This window comes from Fusarium phalaenopsidis (assembly GCF_050370095.1).
Source record: "Fusarium phalaenopsidis strain FUZ10S chromosome Unknown contig_32302, whole genome shotgun sequence".
Lineage (NCBI taxonomy): Eukaryota > Fungi > Ascomycota > Sordariomycetes > Hypocreales > Nectriaceae > Fusarium > Fusarium phalaenopsidis.
Window position 1 is genome coordinate 2,122,439 of NW_028145405.1, and position 19,899 is coordinate 2,142,337.

The 19,899-nt window shown below is 54.6% G+C and overlaps 8 protein-coding genes across 8 annotated transcripts; 4 read left to right on the plus strand and 4 right to left on the minus strand.

Annotated features, from left to right (window-relative positions):
* Positions 1 to 846: 846 nt before the first annotated feature.
* LRP88_08025 (cyclin family protein) lies at positions 847 to 1,851 on the plus strand (the record flags this gene model as incomplete). The annotated part of the gene is made up of 1 exon (XM_083244536.1): positions 847 to 1,851. The coding sequence occupies one exon, from the start codon at positions 847 to 849 to the stop codon at positions 1,849 to 1,851; it is 1,005 nt and encodes a 334-aa protein (XP_083099030.1).
* Positions 1,852 to 3,969: 2,118 nt separating this feature from the next.
* LRP88_08026 (N-terminal domain of NEFA-interacting nuclear protein NIP30-domain-containing protein) lies at positions 3,970 to 4,741 on the plus strand (the record flags this gene model as incomplete). Its single annotated transcript, XM_083244537.1, has 2 exons — positions 3,970 to 4,126; positions 4,269 to 4,741. 2 exons carry the CDS (start codon positions 3,970 to 3,972, stop codon positions 4,739 to 4,741), a joined length of 630 nt encoding a protein of 209 aa, XP_083099031.1.
* Positions 4,742 to 5,025: 284 nt separating this feature from the next.
* LRP88_08027 (Tim22-complex subunit TIM54) lies at positions 5,026 to 6,408 on the minus strand (the record flags this gene model as incomplete). Its single annotated transcript, XM_083244538.1, has 1 exon — positions 5,026 to 6,408. One exon carries the CDS (start codon positions 6,406 to 6,408, stop codon positions 5,026 to 5,028), a length of 1,383 nt encoding a protein of 460 aa, XP_083099032.1.
* Positions 6,409 to 8,813: 2,405 nt separating this feature from the next.
* Positions 8,814 to 10,873, plus strand: LRP88_08028 (serine/threonine protein kinase CBK1; the record flags this gene model as incomplete). Its single annotated transcript, XM_083244539.1, has 4 exons — positions 8,814 to 9,430; positions 9,488 to 9,988; positions 10,047 to 10,385; positions 10,573 to 10,873. 4 exons carry the CDS (start codon positions 8,814 to 8,816, stop codon positions 10,871 to 10,873), a joined length of 1,758 nt encoding a protein of 585 aa, XP_083099033.1.
* Positions 10,874 to 11,625: 752 nt separating this feature from the next.
* On the minus strand, positions 11,626 to 12,348 carry LRP88_08029 (spliceosome assembly protein PRP11; the record flags this gene model as incomplete). Its single annotated transcript, XM_083244540.1, has 1 exon — positions 11,626 to 12,348. The coding sequence occupies one exon, from the start codon at positions 12,346 to 12,348 to the stop codon at positions 11,626 to 11,628; it is 723 nt and encodes a 240-aa protein (XP_083099034.1).
* Positions 12,349 to 12,679: 331 nt separating this feature from the next.
* Positions 12,680 to 14,098, minus strand: LRP88_08030 (pyridoxal phosphate-dependent transferase; the record flags this gene model as incomplete). Its single annotated transcript, XM_083244541.1, has 3 exons — positions 12,680 to 13,269; positions 13,340 to 13,836; positions 13,929 to 14,098. The coding sequence occupies 3 exons, from the start codon at positions 14,096 to 14,098 to the stop codon at positions 12,680 to 12,682; spliced, it is 1,257 nt and encodes a 418-aa protein (XP_083099035.1).
* An 867-nt stretch (positions 14,099 to 14,965) lies between these two features.
* Positions 14,966 to 16,667, plus strand: LRP88_08031 (RNA-binding GTPase NUG1; the record flags this gene model as incomplete). The annotated part of the gene is made up of 2 exons (XM_083244542.1): positions 14,966 to 14,993; positions 15,052 to 16,667. 2 exons carry the CDS (start codon positions 14,966 to 14,968, stop codon positions 16,665 to 16,667), a joined length of 1,644 nt encoding a protein of 547 aa, XP_083099036.1.
* A 230-nt stretch (positions 16,668 to 16,897) lies between these two features.
* LRP88_08032 (exosome catalytic subunit DIS3) lies at positions 16,898 to 19,899 on the minus strand (the record flags this gene model as incomplete). Its single annotated transcript, XM_083244543.1, has 2 exons — positions 16,898 to 19,653; positions 19,704 to 19,899. The coding sequence occupies 2 exons, from the start codon at positions 19,897 to 19,899 to the stop codon at positions 16,898 to 16,900; spliced, it is 2,952 nt and encodes a 983-aa protein (XP_083099037.1).

Consider the following 19,899-nt stretch of genomic DNA (forward strand, 5'->3'; position numbering starts at 1 on the left):
ACGGTTCCTGTCCACTTTTGGCTTGCCCTCAAGTCAAGTGCAGACCCTCACCAACACCTTTCGGAGATCGCAGTTTGGGGTTCTCTCTCTCTATTTCCTTCACCCTCATCCGCCTTTCTCTCCTCGGTGAGTGCTCCTCTTGCCTCCCGCCTGTTGTTGCCGTTCCATCCACCGGCCTGGCCACACCTTGATCCGATTGCATGCCGCCGAATTTTCCTCTCTTCCTTTGCAACGGACAACGCAACAGCAGCCACCCGATAGCTTGTCTACACGACCCGGATTTCGATACTCATGTCGATATCGCTTCGACAACGCTATCCGATTACCGCCAGTCGCCGTCAACACAACACATGGGGCGTGCTGGATCGATCTTGTAGTGGCCTCGGTCGTGGATGTGATGACAATGGACGGTGCAATTTCCGCACCATGTTGCTAACCAATCTCCCAGAGTACTAGTTCTCAGCACTCACCGGATTTCCTATCATCCTCCCCGCGACATTGTTTTTCTTCCCGTTTACGACAAAAGCAAGTTTCCTTAGGTCACTGTTGGTCGACCATCTTTCTACGTTAAAACCGATCCGTCCCGAATTACTCTCGATCTAGACGTTTTGCCCTTATCCCCAGTCGACACGACATCGGAAATTGAGGTGCACCGTTAAATGGCCTGTCAAGCCTACTAGATACACGTCGATCCTCGCTCTACCGCCATCAAACACACGCTCACACACACGGGACGTTTTAGCTGTGGTGCTCATCCACAGCTTTCCTTCACGCGTCCCATCACCGCTCTCCTCTCCGACAAAGGTCGCGTTCCGATCTTCGTCGGACCCCCACCCAACCTTCATCATGCCCGGTGGCGTGTGTGCCGTCCTCGATTACGAGGTCGACATGATGGCCGAGTACGTTGCTGAGATGGCGCTGCGAGTTGTCACTCCCGAGGCCTCTCTGACCTCGCCCTTCCGCAAGTTCGTGTCTCAGATCCTCACTTCGACGAGGCTCCCGAGCACCACGATCCTTCTCGGAATGAACTACCTCGCCAAGAGGATCAACACCTTGAAGGGCCAGGGCCCCTACAAGGCCTCCGAGGGTCAGGTCTGGCGATACCTGACTGTGTCGCTTCTGCTGGGCAGCAAGTTCCTCGACGACAACACCTTCCAGAACCGGTCTTGGTCCGAGGTTAGCGGTATTGCCGTGTCAGAGCTCAACTCGCTCGAGTTTGAGTGGGTCGAGTCCATGGGCTGGCGCCTGTATGTCAACCTTGACCTCAGCAAGGACTACCAGGCTTGGCTCGAGAACTGGCGTGATTGGCAGGACATGAAGAAGCGACAGGCTGCCCAGGCCAGCCGCGAGAGGCTCGCTTCTCTTGTCCCGGCGATCGACACCGAGCTCGCCAGGTACTCTGGCCAGCGCCAGTCTCCTCACTCGCGTTACCTCCAGGAACAGGTGGCCGAGTACGAGCGTTACCAGGCTATGAAGGCACAGCAGCAAAGCTACCGCCCTCGCGGCGAGGTTGCTTGGACCCACAACCCGTGGAGTGCTCCCCTCACACCTCCCGACTCGGGCTATGGCACACCCGATTATGCCATGTCCGCTTCGTCGAGCAATGCTCGCTACAACGAGTGGTTCTCTCAGGCTGCTGCCCAGTACACCAGCCGATACCCTCAGCCTCCCGCTCACAACTCGTTTTACCCCAACTCCCGCCACAATTCATACGGCGGTCACTACCCATACACCCAGAACATGTGGGAGCACGGCCTTGCTGAATGCAGCTGTGCTGGCTGCGTCGACCCGATGAAGCAGCAGGTCCCATACTTTGTTCCTCACGGCTACAGCCAGCCGGTGATGGGTTAACGTTACAAAAGTTATATGTCCTCGTCGATGGAGGATTAATGGCTCTCTGACCGAGGGCGTTCGGTCTTGGAAAGAAGAAAAAAGTTAGGGATTTCATTTTTTTTTTACGGCCACGATTTTCTTTTACACGCATCCCGAGAACGATACATTCGCATCTTCAGATACCCAGGCACGACAAAAATTGTTCATCACATGACCTTTCGGCGGATCATTCTCAGGATTTTTATCACATCGTCGCGATTGGCAAACACGAAACGAATAGCTGAGCTTGGCCACATCCCGCGATGTGCCTTGTCCCAGTCTCTTTCGTGGACCAAAACAAAATAACGCGGCATTCTCCTTTTGTCTCACTGGTATACGCTCTGTAATGGTCATCTTCGGCGTTCTGGTTTTTCAACATTCACATTATACGGTCCGGTTCCGATAGACTTTGCGGTTTTTACGGTTTCCAAACGGCTTTGGCGCTCTCTTTTTTGAGATGGCATATGCGCTCAGGGAATGACCTTGGACTTACTGCTCTACGACAGCAGTTCTGCCCTGGATCGAGAGCCAAAAAAAAAATACCCATGATGGGACTGGCTCAAGACCCGAACCAGTGGCCCGAGGCACAGTATTCTCCACTATAGATGGCGGAAACGGCGATTGATTAATCGCATCCACTCGCTTGGACTCATTTGTGCGGCATTCGATTCGCACTTCGATTTCACTTTCTTCTCTGTCCCACGAGGCTCGCATCGGTCGCACCGACCACGGCTCCGCAGCTATTCGTGCCGCGGCCACCGAGCGGTCTCATCAGTCAAGCTTCGATCAATCTTGCGGGCGGTATATATTTTCAACTTGTTCTTGTTTGTTCTTGTACGTGGCAGACGGCTCTTGACCACGGAAATGGCTTTATATGACGGGGTTTTATGCATTGCGTTCAGCGGGTAAAATAAGGATCTGGGACGGTTTACGGGGTTTGACATTTGCTTCTTCCGTGTTTTTTTTTTCTCTCTGCCTCTAACCATCTTGGCGCTTGGCTAGGCTTGAGTATCAGTTTGATACCCCAGCTACCTAGACAAAGGTCATGGAGTCAAGGAGGCTTTTTTGTTTTCTTTTTTCCATCTTGACGACTCTGGCGCTGTCTTTTCTCCTGGTTTTGTCTTCAGTAGAGAGGGACATCGGGATTTTTTTGCTTCTTCGCGTCGGTTTAATGGGGATTCGTTTCATGGCGGTCCTGCGTGACCGAGGGCATCAGGGTTTTCTTCTCTTGACGAATTGGGACGATTCTTACGGAACATTGAGGGTGATATCGAAGGCACAGGACGACAAAGCATGCGAGCTCAAGCTGCTTCGAACCTTGATGCTGTGATACAACGAGACGGGTATAAGTTGCCCGTGGTATCTTTTGACAGCTGCGCAGAATAAAAAGGTGGTTTGGAAGCACGCTTCATTTGTCCATGACCTCAGTGGCCCGGGGACCATTTATCGATCGGCGCTTACGAGATTCGAGGATGTATTCATGGAATGGACGGTGTGTATTGATTGTGTGAGACTTCAAGTTGGCTTGGAGTCTTGTTTGTTAAAGCAAGCAAGCACCTAAGGTAGGTAGGTAGGTACTCTGGAACAAGGTCAAGACGCGGGATTCATTCGTTGTCTTACTCCGTTCACCGGCAGGGCATATCCCTCGCCTTGGGTCTTCCTCGATCAGCAAATACAAAAAAGAAATAAAGAGACTTGTCTCGGCCCTTTGTCCCTGAAGTGTTTGGTGTGTGATGCATGATGTTTGACCTGAGCGAGATTTCAGGTGTGAATACCTACGCCGGGAAATCATCGGATGATTCCGTCATCTCATATCGCCTTCAAGTCTCAACTGGAGTAATTCAACACCTCGATATTTACGAATCTGCTTTGCCCACCTCATCTTCCCAACACTGAGATACAGGAAGTTGCAGACTTGTTTAATTTTATCTTTGGCAACTCTGATTGAAGCCATTGACCCTTCATCTGTCAACTGGTCATCTATTGTTTCTCGCCACCTTGTGCTCGTCGCGTTCTCATTCCTGCTCTTTCATCTTTAACCCCATTCTCGTTTCTACACGCCTGCTCAAGGCTCCAAAGGCGCGAGAAATTCTAATCATGTCTAACCGCTTTGTATCGGCGGGGACAATCGGCTCATCGGGGGAACTGTCCAAAGATACCGGCGCCTCAGCAGCACCAACTGAGCAGCCCCTATACGACTCTGCGAAGAACAAGGAGTGGGAGACAGTTCAGAAGGAGCTCGATGCCGAGCGGCGTCGGCACGAGGAGCAGCGCGTAAAGGCCGCCACCGGAGAGGGCGAGCAGAGCCTGTATGACATCTTGCAGGCGAACAAAGGCAAGCCAACACCTCACTGATATTGGCCGTGGATTGAAGAGCTGACCGGGAACTGCAACAGCGGCAAAGCAAGCTGCGTTTGAGGAACAGACCAAGCTGCGCAACCAGTTCCGCGCCCTGGATGATGACGAGATAGAGTTCCTGGACGAGATACGCGCCAACAAGCGCGCAGAGGAGGAGCGCGTGCGGCGCGAGACAGAGGAAGGTCTCAAGGCGTTCAGGGAGCGGCAGAAGGGTGATGCTGGAGAGAGGCCGCAAGATGAGCCTGCTGCAGAAGGGGAAGGCGAATCGTGGGAGGTTGGACGGAAAAGAAAGCGCGTCAAGGAGAGGGATGTTAAGGGTCTGAGGAGAAAAGTCAGTACAACAGAAGATGACGACAAGGATGCGGAGGCCGCAAAGCAAAGGGAGATCGAGGTAAAGAAGCAGCTGGAAGAAGCAAAGGCAGAGAGCAAGGCCGAGACAAGTACGAAGCCGCCCGAGAAGAAGGGCCTCGGGTTGGTGGGCTACGGGAGTGATTCAGACGAGGACGATTGAGAAACGAAGATATAAGAGATTCGTAACTCTTGAAGGGGAGTAATGCCTTGGGATTATAAAGTACAGTGAGCCATACCGCAAATACCATCCCTCGCTCTATCGTAGATGCAACATAGATATGGAACCAAGCCCTTCGCCCTTGGTATGACATGGTTAAATATACAAGAATAGTTTTCCTCGTCGCGCCTCCACCGGGTTATTGTACATGAAACCACATAGCAGCGTCCTTTTTTTCATCACGTTCCTTTTTTGCGTTTTTAGCACATGGCAGGATAGGCTCCTGTTTACTCGTCGTTGTTCACATCACCGACATTGGGTGTCATGGGCTTGGCGTTCCAGGAATCGACTCCCCAGCGCCAAAGGCTGCGGAAGCTGCCCTTGAGCCATCCCTCGATCTCCGCCTCGGGGACGACAATCTGAGCAGCGCGGGCCTCGTCCTCGGGGCTGATCTCGAACCGACGCATTCGCTGCATCAGACGAGCGTCCACGACAAGGGGCGAGGCCCAGATCTTCTCCTTGACGGGGACGGCAGGAGCAGCAGCGCTGTCATCCTCCTTGGGGGCCTTGTTCTCCCACACCGATTTGACCCAGTCCTTCTCCTCATGCTGTAGGACGAGCTGCTGCTCGTACTGGCCGTCAGCCTCGCGCCATTCCCGGGAGGAGGCGGCGAAGCACACGGCGGCGACCTCGCGGCCGATCTCGTCGGCGAGCTTGCGGCGGTTGAAGAAGCGGTTGAGGCGGACAAAGGTATGGCGGAAGCCGAGACGGTGGGGGAAGGGGATGGGGTTGGAAGGGGAGAACTCAAAGGGGATCTGGGCGGGGAGGCTGGCCAGAGAGTAGTCGTCGGGGGAGTTGTAAGGAGGTGGTTGAGGTGGTCGTTCAGGCTTCTTTTCATCTTCCTTCTTCTCATCCTCCTTCTTCTCCTCCGGCTTCTCTCCCTCTCCCTCAGTCTGAACGCCCTCAGGAGAACCCTCAACAGCGGTCGTCGTCGTCTCGGGCTCAGGTTTGGCAGGAGGGTCAAGAGGTCCAAGCCAGCCCTCGTGCAGACCTCTCACGTATTCCTTCCATGTATGCCGTCCAAAGATAATATCACCCTTTGTGCCCTCATACTCTGGCACACTGTTCTTTTTCCTCAATGCCTCGATAGTAGCTTCGTCTGTTTGTAGATCCACCTCATCTGGTCGCTCATCCTTTCTCCGCGCTCGGCGAATCTTCTCTGCCACGGCGGCTCTCACGTCGCCCTGTTGCCTTCCCTGAACAAACTCCCAGTCCAGACCCGAAGCCGCGAGGACGGGCTTCGCATACTCAATAAAGTGGTCCTGGGCAACGCGCAGACCGTCGCCGGGGGGCGCCTCGAGGTAGATGGTCAACTTGCGGGGAAGCTGGCTTGCCGAACTGATGGTGTCCTTGGCGAGAGGGGCGACGACGTGCTTCCACTTTGCTGTGGCTCGCTTCTTCTCACGCTTGTCGTAGATGATGGCAGCAGAGATGGTGCCTGTGATGGCCCAGAATATGAGCCAGTTGCGGGAGGGCAGCTTCCGGGGGAGGTTCGGCAGGCCCATCATGCGAAGAGCCGGGTTCTGGGTCGGCTTGGGAGTGGGCGCCTTGTAGGTGGCTCCGGTGCTGGCGCCGGCGGCGGGCTGCGCGGGGGGGTTCTGCTCGGCCATTGAGAATCCGGTGCCGCGGGAGTTGTCTGACGAGGCTCGCGGAGGGACGAAACGCTTCGTCAATGGCGTCTGAGGGGTCGTTTATACGACGGGCGGGCGATCTTGATATCGGCCTGGCGGTGGTAGTTCGGACCGCTTAGAGGGAAAAAAATGATGGCGATAAGCGGCGATGCGATAAGGACCGGGATGGAAATACCCAGGCTCCGGGCACTAGCTCTGGAGGGGTTCACTTGGGAGTTCGTGTGGTTCGGATTGACTTAGCGAGGCCAAAACAGAAAGAAAAGTTGGGAACCTCAAGTTGATCTCTTAAGAGTCTCTCATTCCTGAAGTTTTCCATGTTGCTAATTGGTTTTGTAATGGCGCTGCATGGTGTTGGGATTGAAATTGACAACTTTGTCAGATATTTTCTCCCCTGGATACTCGAGCTTCCACAATGCTTCTGGAAGGTGTTGGGACCCCTGGTAGGACATCTCGTGTCTATGGTTAATAAGGTTATGAGTGTCTAGTGTTGTCTTACTGGAAAGGTGCCCGAGATCTGATGTCTGCGATACATGGCCATGTAGGACCTGTGATCAGAGAAGGCCATGCTCATGACAGCAGCCCAGTCTCATCCGTCAGTCTCACAACAGTTGACAACAACGGCGATAATACTCTCCTTGTCCATGGATGGATCCCTGGGGAATTGCCATGTGGGAAGCACAGGCGGCGGATGCAACCACACGGGCCGGAACCGAAGCGAGCGTGGCGCCTTGTCATATGGGAGCGTATTAATAAAAGCACGACCCAACTTGAGACATCAGGTAGAGAGGCTCATCTCAACTGGATGGTTTGTAATTATTCGCAACCCAAGACAGTCCGACCCAGAGTGCTGAGCCATTGCGGTGAGCCGTAAGCCCCGTTGGTCACCGCATCCAGAGACGCAAACAACCTACAGCGAGAGGAGCAACCCCAGTAGCAGGCGCAGTCCTCATGCAATCCATCTTTGTCTGCCCAACTGGAGTTGAGGCTGGGCTGGCTGCAGGTGCAGGTGCCAGGTTCACCTGAGGCTCAGGAGTCATGGTGGAGAGCCAAGACGGTGTCTGGGGAAACACAGCGGCAGGGGTGCAGCCCCTGAGGGATCTCCCAGGCAAGGAACCTACCTCTGGAGGACACGCCCCGAAATCGAGTCCGTTCGTTGCCCGATGGGTTGAGAGCCCGAAGGAGGAGACTGGCGGGTGCCGAGCCAGAGGGTGGCCAATCCACGGTTGGTTGACCCCCAACACCGCCGCTCTCAAATAATATTCGCTTGGAGAGATGGGTGAAGGGGTCATGTTTTGGAGCATGTGTGTGTTGGTTAAGTAGGAGGCGGCAAATGAGAGGAGGGAGATGACCTGGTTATGAATGAACCATTTGTCTCTAGCTGTCGTGTTAAAGGAGGAGTCTCACCGAGGTCGATAATTATAGTTGACCGTCAGCGAACGAGGATCCATCATCCTTCCAATCCAAGTTCCATCCCGTCTCTACCTGCAGGATACTTGCATGCTGTAGCACCTATATTGGGTACGGCCGATCGTCGCATCTGATCCATCCATTCCTAGGTTCCATTGATAGGTAGACAGATCCCACAAACATTTCCGGCCCAGTGCTGCCTCTGTGCTACCCAGGCGGATTTCTGGTGTGTGTATCACGGCGGGAACTGAGCCTAAGCCCCTGATTAGTAGCCAGTTGACGGGAGACTCCTCATCACCGCCCAACAGCCGTCAGGGGCAGCGGTCGAGCAGTGGCATTGAAGGATGGATGGTTGCAGTTGGCGGCTCGGGGAGAAGTTATAGCGGCCACAGCGGCCACCACCACCGCTTCTGCAAGCAGTACGTCCACTACTGCTACGTACCTCCCTAACCTGCCCCGGTCCAGGCCGCCCGCCGCCCGTGGACCCTCGACCCCTCAGAACCTCCCCCCCCAAAACACTCCCGTCGTGTGCCAAAACCAAAACGTTCACAGACGATCCCTGCGCGTTTCGACCTGGAGGAGGCGCCGACTTGCATCTGTCATCAGCCCGGCAGCACTACCTAGGTAAGTACACGACGGGGCCTTTTCTCTCTCTTGCGCATCCATCTCTTCTCTTCTTCATCACTCCGCTGCCTTGTGCGTGCTGTTCATCGCTGGTTGCGCTCTGGACTCGAGTCTTTTGTGCCCAAAGAGACTCCAGCCCGCCGCTCTGCTAGCTCAGTCCCGCGCCCCTCGCTCCCGTCCCCTCCACAAGTGGAAGCAAGCCCCTGGACTTTGTCCTCCCCTGAAACTCTGGTTGTTGGCCATCTCCCACGCCGCCCTCATCCTTTTCTTCCCTCGCTGTCTGCTGTCCGTCACCGACTGCTCGATACCGTATAGCACGATACGAGGCGACCGCGACGCCGCAATCAGACAGGATGGATTCCAACAACAACCGCCTGTTCCTCAACTTTGGGAACAGCAATGACAGGTTGACCGCCTCGGATCGGGCCGCCTATCCCACCACGCCCTCGACCTTTCCTCAGCCTGTCTTCCCTCCCGCTTCTGGCCAGCAGCCTGGCCTACAGGCTCAGCAGCAGGCTTACGCTGGTGGTTATGCGCCCCAGGGTTACTTTAACCAGAACCAATACACCCAGTATCAAGGCCAGCCGCTGAACGACTATGCCCAACCTGCTGGCTATCAGCCGCGATCCAATACCCCAGGCACCAACGATCCCAACACCGGCCTCGCCCACCAGTTCTCCCACCAGAACCTCGGAGGCGCTGCTCGAGCGCAGGCTTACGCTCGAGGGCCCTCGCCCGGCCAGCGTCCCCGAACCGCTGGCGCTTCAGGGCAGCCAGCCTATTCCGGGTACATGAACGCTCCTCCCATGCCCAACCAACCTGCTGCTCCTGTCGAGGAGTTCCAGCGAGCGCCCGAGAGAAATCCCGACCGATATGGCACCAATGCCAACAGCAACCAGAAGAAGTGCTCCCAGCTTGCTGCCGACTTCTTCAAGGACAGTGTCAAGCGTGCGCGCGAGCGTAACCAAAGGTATGGTCTACACTCTGTTACCTTTCCAGTACTGTGTAGCTAAACGTGCTGTTATAGACAGAGCGAGCTGGAGCAGAAACTCCAGGATCCCTCCCAGGGTTCTGCCAGACGCGAGCAGCTCTGGTCTACTGCTGGAAGAAAAGAAGGCCAGTACCTGCGTTTCCTGCGCACCAAGGATAAGCCCGAGAACTACAACACGGTCAAGATTATCGGAAAGGGTGCCTTTGGAGAAGTCAAGCTGGTCCAGAAGAAGGGAGATGGCAAGGTCTATGCCATGAAGTCCCTGATCAAGACGGAAATGTTCAAGAAGGACCAGCTCGCCCACGTTCGATCAGAGCGTGACATTCTCGCCGAGTCTGACAGCCCCTGGGTCGTCAAGCTGTACACCACTTTCCAGGATTCTTACTTCCTCTACATGCTGATGGAGTTTTTGCCCGGTGGAGATTTGATGACGATGCTCATCAAGTACGAAATCTTCTCTGAAGACATTACACGGTTTTACATTGCCGAGATTGTCCTCGCCATTGAGGCTGTACACAAGTTGGGCTTTATCCATCGGTATGCGCCACCCCTATCCCTCGGCATCCCCCCTGAAACCTGACTGACTCTGAAACAGTGACATCAAGCCCGACAACATTCTTCTGGACCGTGGTGGTCACGTCAAGCTGACTGATTTTGGCTTGTCGACGGGTTTCCACAGACTCCATGACAACAACTACTATCAGCAGCTGCTCCAGGGGCGATCTAACCGGCCGCGTGACCGTAACTCGGTCGCCATCGACCAGATCAACCTCACTGTCAGCAACCGATCTCAGATTAACGACTGGCGACGATCACGAAGATTGATGGCGTACTCGACCGTTGGAACCCCTGACTACATCGCCCCTGAAATCTTTACTGGACATGGTTACACCTTTGACTGCGATTGGTGGTCGCTGGGAACCATCATGTTCGAGTGTCTCGTTGGATGGCCCCCGTTCTGCGCTGAGGATAGCCACGACACGTACCGAAAGATTGTCAACTGGAGACAGACCCTTTACTTCCCCGACGATATCACACTAGGCACCGATGCTGAGCATCTGATCCGAAGGCAAGATATTAAATGCGTCGAGACGATGGACGAGATTGCTAACGTAAACTAGTATGGTCTGCAACACGGAGAACCGTCTTGGCCGTGGAGGTGCACACGAGATCAAGAACCATGCCTTCTTCCGTGGCGTCGAGTTTGACAGCCTGCGCCGCATCCGCGCACCTTTCGAGCCTCGCCTGACCTCCAACATTGACACGACCTACTTCCCCACTGATGAAATCGACCAGACGGATAACGCGACGGTCCTTAAGGCCCAGGCCATCCAGAACGGCCGACAGGCAGAGGAATCTCCCGAGATGTCCCTGCCCTTCATCGGCTACACCTTCAAGCGGTTTGATAACAACTTCCGGTAATTCGCGCCAAGAAATCTTTGACTCCGGCATGTGTTCATCTTGGAGAAGGCCCAGTTCTGTGAACGGGCTTTGCTTCACTCGAGCTGGGAAGGGGCAGCACTCTGGAAGCGCAGAGACGACGCCTTACAACACTCAGCAATGGTTTGACGGCCGATCAGGTTCTTGGATGCTCTCGGGTCTTGGTGCCCTTGAGCTTTGTGCTTTTTCAAGATGCCTCCTTGAAGGCTGTAATTGCAGGGCTAGTCTAGATAGCAGGCTTCTGGCTCGGGCAAGCTTTTTATCATGTATGGATTTCATTGTACTGAGCATGTAACAAAAGAGGGTAGTTCAGACCTTGCTGAAGAAGTCAAAGACTAATAAAACAAGTTGAAACTTGAAGGGCTATTTGCATAGTCTCTTGTGATTATTGACACCTGATTAATGGTGGATACATGACAACATGTAGTCATGTCGTAGGCCTTAGTATTGTACTATTTACATTCTACTACAACTGGAAAGGCCTTGGTCAGCGAAACTCTTGGTTGAAACAAGATTGTCCCTTACTCTTGTACATGGGGAGCTCGAGCTCGAGCTTCAGCTCGTATCGATCGTAATAGCACTTGTGGATGACAGAACTCATGTAGCGCCTTGACATGGCGGACGGCCAATCTCTGCGCCGTCATGTGCCAAATAACTATCCTTCAACGCCATATCCTAAACCGTATAACCTTTTAATTACTCCCGCCCAAAAGAAATCGCGATCACATCCGTATTCATCTCCGTGCTGTCAGACCAGGTGCCGCGTTGAAGCGCTCCTCACGCTCCGTCATGAACATGACCTGGATCCAATACTCCTTGGCGTCGGGATCCCAGAAGCAGAATTGTCGGTCCTCGCGCTTGTCCAGCTCGCGGGCTGGGATCTTGAAGCCAACCGTCTCGTAGGGCTCGGCGGCGACGAGTAGATACTGGAAGTTCTTGTCGGGCTCTTCGACGTGCTGTGTGAAGGCGTTCATGACCTGCCACTTGGGCGTGGTCTCGGGGGTGGCGTCTGGGTACTGTAGCTGGAAGAGCAGACCCTGCTGGCGTGTGACGGGGTCTCGGATCTTGGTGATCTTGTATCCAGGGCGGCCGATCTTGACGACGTTACGGCGCTGTGCAAAACCAGCTCCCGTGACGCCGACGGGGAGCCCTGTGGCAGGGTCGACAGCGCCCTGGCGGCCCTCCTTTTGCTCGCGGGCGGCACGGCGGGCGAGGTTGGTCTGATGCTTCTTGCCCTGGGTGTGTGCGAGGTAGGAACCGTCGTTCTGGTGAACCGTGAGGCAGAGACGGCACTCGAAGGAACCGACGTGGTTCTTGAAGAAGTAGGGGTCCTTGTCGAGGTCGATGGTCTCGAGGGCGAGCTTGCGGAGACGCTCGCGACGGTCCGCGTTGGTGGCCGACTGGGACGCGACGCCGCCGCCGCCAAACTTGGAGCCTGCGCGGTTCTGGAAGTCCATTGTATAGAGTCGCGGTTGTAGATTGGGATGTGTGAGGTTGCGACTTGTTGTGACCGAGGGTTTGGCGATTTGGTTGCTTTCGCGAGGCTGAGGATGGGAGAGGATGAATGTCGCGAAAAGACAAGGTTAGAGGAGCATTGAACCTGGAGCCTCACCGAGGTGAGAAATAATTGTGGAGATACTGTCAAGGTGGCTGACCAATCAAGCTCTGCTCTCCATTGACACAGCTATGACAACTCAAAACGGACATGCAGTTGACACATTTTAGTTAGTTTTTGCAAGAATGAAATTATTAAAAATCTAGCTTTTCTCGAATCTACAGTATCTAAGTTTAAGGAGTGTAGTTCACAATATCCGCGTGCCTGGAAAGCCACGCCTGGACACATTCCACGAACCTATCAAACTCAGATGTTGGAGTCTCAAGCACAAGGGCAATGAAGCCTCTCCGCACCAGCCAGAATCCTTCCTCCATCATCTCAAGCCAGAAGAGGTCTCTCAGAGCGTCAATCTCTTCGACCTCTCCAGATCTCTCAATGACACGGGTGCCGTTCTCGGGGAAGTGCACACCCATGATGGTGCCTAGCCCGGTGAAGACTACTCTGGTGCCCTTGGTCACCTCATTGAGCTTGTTTCTCAGCTCATCGCCCTTGTTTGTGAACTGGACAGCAACCTCGGGGGTGTAAATCTTGCTCAGGCCTGCGTAGCCCGCGTGTGTCACCAGGGTGTTGTTGTTGAAGGTGCCAGAGTGTGCGAGAGCTCCAGGACGTCGGGGATCAAAGGCTGCCATGATGTCTGCCCTGCCGCCAAAAGCACCGAAAGCAAGTCCTCCGCCGAGCCACTTGCCAAACGTCTTGAGGTCAGGGCTGAGACCTAGCAGTTCGGCGATGCCTCCTCCAGACATGCGAGAAGTCATGACTTCGTCTATGATGAACAACACGCCCGCCTACATCTTGTCAGCTAATGGACCTTGATGTAAAGAAAGCGAAAGAACTTGCCTTTGCTGCAGCTTCTTGAATTCCCTTGAGGAACTCGGGATTCCCTGGAAGACCACCTCCAGAGCCCTGCATTCCCTCCACTAGAACCGCCGCAACACCCTCACTCGTGATGGCGTTGCGGGCACTCTCAAGGTCATTGTACCTTGCCACGATCCAGTCGTCCAGGTCGACATTGTTGTCCTCGGGCTTCCCACCCTTGAAACCTATCACGGCCCCGTGATAGCCGCCACTGAAGGTGACGATCTTGCGCTTCTTGGTGAATGCACGGGCTGCTGCCAGAGCGTGCAGATTGGCCTCGGTGCCAGAGTTGGCGAAGCGGACCTGCTCTATGCTAAAGCGCTGACATATCTCGCTAGCAAAGATCTGCTCCTGGGCTGTGTTTGCGCCGACGTTCAAGCCCGTGTTGTCTAGGACGTCCCGGATGGCTGAGAGGATGATGGGGTTGGAATGCCCATAGAGAGCTGCAGTAAACTCGCACGTCAAATCTGTGTAACTATGAGTCTGTTAGCGATGTGGTACATGCTCGGCCTGCTTGAGACTTGCGTGTGTCCATCCTCAGATGTGACCTGATATCCCTTGCCCGACTTGATAACCACCGGGAATGGACTGGCGTAGAGGACTGTGCGAGTGTTTCCTCCCGGCATTGACTTGATGGCTTCTTCATGGAGGGCCTTGGAGCGTGGGTTACGAGTAACATATCGAGTTGTGGCCTCATCAAGCTTGACCTGAATACGCTGTGTCAATTCTGTAGCCATGATGAACAAGGATCAATTGAAGATTGTAATTGTAAGATGAAGCAATAGTTTCGTGGTATAACTGAAGATGAGAGCTTCTGTTATATACTTGCTCGACTGGTAGTAGAGTGATCTGGATCCGATGTCGCTTCACCCCAAGGATGCTATTCGTAAGTGAGATAACAAGCAACTGGACCCCGCAGAGTTCAGGCCATTTGCGATAATTCAGAAGTCTCTATTGGCCGCCATCGAGCATGATGGGATGCCTATCGCCTTTCGGGCCGGGGTTGGCCCAAGTCGGAGCCATGATACCCGAGTCTGGATCATTCGGGTCTCGCTCGGGTCTCGGGTTTGGGCATGTGAGCCGCATCTCTGCAAGTCTTGATAGATTTTAGAAGAGCATAGTAACCGAAACATTAAATTCAACTTTATTTAACACAGATTGTCATTTTTTACACGATGGCCTTGTATCGTTCAGAATACCATCCTCTCTGGTGGCTCTGGTTGTGTTGAAGCTGGATGAACTACTGGCCGAGTTTGGGTACAACCATGGTCGTAGGAACAAATCTGGGTCGATTTGAGCCCATATATTTAGATCGAAACCTCCACTACAAGCCTCAAGCGTCATCATACCCGGCCATCCCAAAAACCCTTTAATCAACCTCAATCTCATGGTGTTCAGATCGATCTGGGTTGCTGGGATGATGGGATCTTGGTGGAGTGGAGGTACGTACCGTTCAAACGCCAATGTGGGGAAGCAGAAAAGCGGTGTGTGAAAAAAGCCGGCAGAATCGACATCCCACTTAATTTTTTTGTCCAATTTTTGAAGGTGCTCGTCTTGCCTGGAGAAGAGAAAGAAGCCAAGCCGACGATATTCGATAATTCACAATGGCCGGCTCAATCAACAAGCCCAAGAGTCAGTATACCATCTCACGGACTCAAGTTAGTCATCCATAGTCCCTAACAATCCACAGAGCCCAAGTCCAAGCGGACGCCTGTCCGTCTTCGCCACAAGATCCAGAAGGCATCCGTCGCAAAGCAAAAGAAGGAGCGCAAGCTCGCAAAGAAGAACCCGGAATGGCGAACGAAGCTCAAGAAGGATCCCGGAATTCCTAACCTGTTCCCCTACAAGGAGAAGCTGCTCGCCGAGATTGAGGAGAAGCGCCTGAAGAAGGCCGAGGAGGCGCAGAAGCGAAAAGAGCTGGCCAAGGCTGCAAAGACGGGCGCCAAGGATGAGGAGGTGATGGAGGATGTCGATGCCGAGGACGACGGCAAGGAGGATATCGATGAGATGGAGGACGAGGATATGGATGAGGACATTGATGAGTCGAACCCCATGGCTGCGCTGATTGCCAGCGCTCGCGCTGCTGCGGCCACCTATGACCGACAACTGGCCGACGACGACATGGACGAGGATGACGATAGCGAAGAGTCCGACAACGAGCGCGGCCCTGAAATGTCAATTGGCCAGGCCTCTTCGAGAAAGACCTACGACAAGGTCTTCAAGTCGGTGGTCGAGCAGGCCGACGTCGTCCTCTACGTCCTCGACGCCCGCGACCCAGAGGGCACACGCTCTCGCGAGGTCGAGCGCAGCATCATGGCCGCTGCGTCCGGCGGCAAGCGCCTCATCCTCGTCATCAACAAGGTCGACCTAATCCCTCCCAAGGTCCTCCGGGACTGGCTCGTCTACCTTCGCCGCTACTTCCCGACCCTGCCTCTCCGGGCCTCTAACGCCGCCCCCAACGCCCACACCTTTAACCACCGTGACCTGACCGTCCAGAGCACATCTGCCACGCTTTTCAAGGCCCTCAAGAGCTTTGCTGCTAGTCGTCAGCTCAAGCGTGCTGTGTCTGTTGGTGTCATTGGCTATCCTAACGTGGGTAAGAGCTCTGTTATCAACGCTCTCCTCTCAAGGATGAGTGGAAAGGGTAGCTCCTCTTCAAAGGCGTGCCCTGCTGGTGCCGAGGCTGGTGTGACGACGAGCATCCGATCTGTCAAGATCGACAGCAAGCTTACTCTGCTCGACTCCCCTGGTGTCGTCTTCCCCTCTTCCTCCTCGACCCAGTCTGCCGGCCTCGTCTCACTCAAGAATGCCACCGAGGCACATGCCCACCTGATCCTCCTTAATGCTGTCCCACCCAAGCAGATTGATGATCCCGTCCCTGCCGTCTCACTCCTCCTGCGACGTCTGTCATCGTCCCCCGAGCTCATCCAGAAGCTCACCGATGTCTACGATATTCCTGCCCTCCTCCCTGACCGCAAGGACGGCGACACCACAACCGACTTCCTCGTCCAAGTCGCCCGCAGGCGAGGCCGTCTCGGCCGCGGTGGAGTCCCCAACATCAACGCCGCCGCCATGACCGTCGTCACCGACTGGCGTGACGGCCGTATCCAGGGTTGGGCCGAGCCCCCTGCCTTGGCTGTCGAGTCTAGCACCGCGCCGTCCAAGCCGGCCCTGAAGAACGCCGGAGAGGATGAGGTTGCCGCCGACCAGAAGCAGATTGTCACCGAGTGGGCCGCCGAGTTCAAGCTCGAGGGTCTCTGGGGCGACGACGGCAACGCTGACAACGACGATGCCATGGAGCAGTAAGAGAGGGGGAATTTGGACTTGAGCAAAAAACGTGACGGACGGTACATGAATTCTTGACTGGAAAGTTTGGCGTTTCAAGGATTGGCTGGCAGAACGGACCTAGACCATGCATATACCTTTATAAAAACAATCTGTCTTCCCAAACTCCTGCGTGGTTCACCCTGTGCTTTGTAGATTGTGCATCATGCCATGTACCTGTACCTCTAACTACCTAATACAAACGATCCCTCTTAAGCCTCGAGCAACTCCATCTTGACACCCCGCTTGCCCGTCATCTCGTCCTTCTCGTCATGGACTCTAACCTTGACCTTTTGGAATAGTTCCACCTGCACCTCCCGGCTTCCCTTGGTAGTGAGCGTAAACGTATCAGGGTCAAAGTCGGCCTCTGGTTCGGGCTCGGCGAGATCCCTGAGTCGGATCAAGCCTTCGATGCCGAATCGCGGGACGAGGACGACGAAGCCGTTGCTGAAAATCTTCATGACAAACGCCTCCTCCTCAGCGACCTTGCCCTTGAGGGCCTGGCCGACGTAGTAGGCAATGCTGGCGCGGCCCGCCATCTGGGCGTTGCGGTGTCGCACGTTGATGTTCTTGCACACGGCCTCGAGACGTCCCCGGCTGCGGACGTTGGGGTGAACGGCCTCGTAGTCGATGGCGGCGGCAAGCTGTCGGTGAGCGAGGAGATCGGCGTATCGACGGATGGGAGACGTAAAGTGAGTGTAGATCTCCGAGGCAAGACCGTAGTGACGGAACTCGGGGTAGGCTTGAGTGCCTGAGCAGAAATACTCTGCACTCATCATACAGCGTGTCGCCATGATACGCACCAAAGTGTTGAAGAAGGGTTCCTTGGCATCGACACACTGATCCAACGAATCGGCGAGGGCCTTGCTGGAGTCAGTGCGAAGCTCCAAGCCGCGCTTAGTGCGCAGTTGGTTTGCCAGCTCGTCAAAGTTGGTCTTGGGAGGAGCGGCGTGACGACGGAGGATGGCAGTCTGGGGGAACGCCTCATAGATCTTGGCTGCGACGCTGACGTTGGCGAACAACATGAACTCTTCGACCAGCGAGTTGGTGTCGAGGAGCTGCTTCGTCTTGACATCGATGGGATCAGACGTCTCGGACTCGGTCTGGACCTTGACTTCGGGCGACGAGAGGCTCAGAGCACCAGCGTCCATTCGTTTCTTCTTGAGCTTCTTTGACAGCATGAGGAGCATCCGCATGCCCTTGGTGAGGTCGTCTTGCTGAGAATCGTCATCGATTCTGAGTTGAGCCTGTTCGTAGCTGAAAGCCTCACGGGACTTGATAACAGACTTTGTGAAGCGAACGTTGACGATGTCGGCATCGTCATTCAGCTCCCAGAGCACCGAAAAGGCATATCGTTCCACATATGGCTTGAGAGAGCAAAGATCTGTTCCAAGCAGTGGCGGAAGCATGTCAATACGCTTGTCCACCAGATAAACAGTCGTGCCGCGGATGCTGGCCTCAGTGTCCATGGCGTTGGCAGGCTTGACGAAGTGCGAGACATCGGCGATGTGGACGCCAACCTCAAAATTGCCGTTCGGAAGCTTCCTGGCGTGGAGAGCATCGTCGATATCCTGACAGCCGGGAGGATCAATACTGCAGATGAGAAGTCCCCTGAGATCCTCCCTTTGTCTCCAGCCGGGATCCTCCACGCTGGCTGGCACCCTCCAGTCATGGCCTTCCTTAGGGAGACAGTCAAGGACAGTCTTGGGGAACGGTCGGTACTGGACATCCCATTCTAGCAACAGAGCTTCAGTCTCGGCCGCCTTGGTCTCCAACTCTCCCAAAGAGCGGACAAAGTGTCCGATGGGGTGTCTAGAGTCGCGCTCCCAGGCATCGATGGTAACCAAAAGTCGCTTGCCGAGTAGGTCTGCAACTTGTCGTGTACGAAGTCGAATCTTGGGAATCTTCTTGTCCATGGGGATGAGGAAGACGCTGTCCTGCTTGCGGCCCTGGCTGGACGCTTTGCTCGCAGACGAAGGGTCGATGTGGCCAACATACTGGCGCCAGTTGCGCTTGATTACGCCGACAACCTTGGCAGTTGGTTGCGGGCGACCTTCTGAGAAACCCTTCTGGGTCTTCTTCACCTGCTCTTGCAGAGCCTTGCGCTCCTTTTCCGACACAAGGTCTTGGCTCTCCTCCACGTCTGCGTTCTCGTTCTTTGTGATGGCTTCCTCCTCAATGATCTTTGTCGAAGGCTCCTTCCACTGATCTTGAGGGAGAACCTCGACAACGACCACGTCGCCGTCAACAGCACGGTTGATGTTCTCGCGGCCTAGGACCAGCAGAGGTTTGGGGAATGCCGGAACCTTGATGGAGCCCTCTAGATAGTTGTATGGTGAGACGTTGAAGATGCCCTGATGCATCAAGCCAGCCTTGACCCCAGTCATCATCCTTGAGAGTGTAAAGTACTCGGGATATAGCATCTGCCCCTGTTTCTTAAACGACCCTTGGTTTTGCGACTCTGCTACCATGTCGAGCAGCCTCTCGCCATCCTCGAGCCCGCTGACATAGTCTTTGAGAGAAGATGCGTGAAGCCCATCTGCCTTGGCTTTGCGGAGGTTGTCTTGGTCATCGCTCAGCATCACCACTGCAGGGAGTTTCTTGGCCTTTGTGCGCGCCAGATGCTCGCCGTACCATTTCACGGCCAGTCGCACAGCCCGATCATTTCGGTCATTGACAGTTTCATTTGCCTCGCGATGGACAAATGTTTCTAGTCGAAAGTCGTTGAAGAAGACATAAAATCTCTTGTCCTCGCTCTTGGTGAGTCCTATTAGCCGATTGTAAAGCGGCAATGACCGATTCCGTAGCTCCTCAAGCACAGTCTGCAAGATGATGACGTCGTAAAAGGCGGAGCTCTGCTCAAACAGATCCATGGCGTTGAGCAGCGCGTTGGTATCAGGGACTAGGTAATGTCCTTGGGGGAATGCTTTGGTGCCTGCTGGCTTGTCCGAGAGGACAAAGGGCTGAGCTGCATCTTTGTCAGTACATTGAAAAAGAGCGAGAGATACTAGAACTCACCCTGCTGAGCGGCATTTCTGGGGGCATACTGAAGACACGCCTTGCAGAGCTTGGAGGAGCAAGGAATGTCTGTTCGCAAGTAGACTTCTCTAACAATTTTCTGCACTTTGCCGCTTCGGGTCGAGCGCACGTAGACCTTGCTCGAGATGTTGGATGCTAGGGCATCGCCTTCCTGAGATCTTTTTAAGCTCGCCAT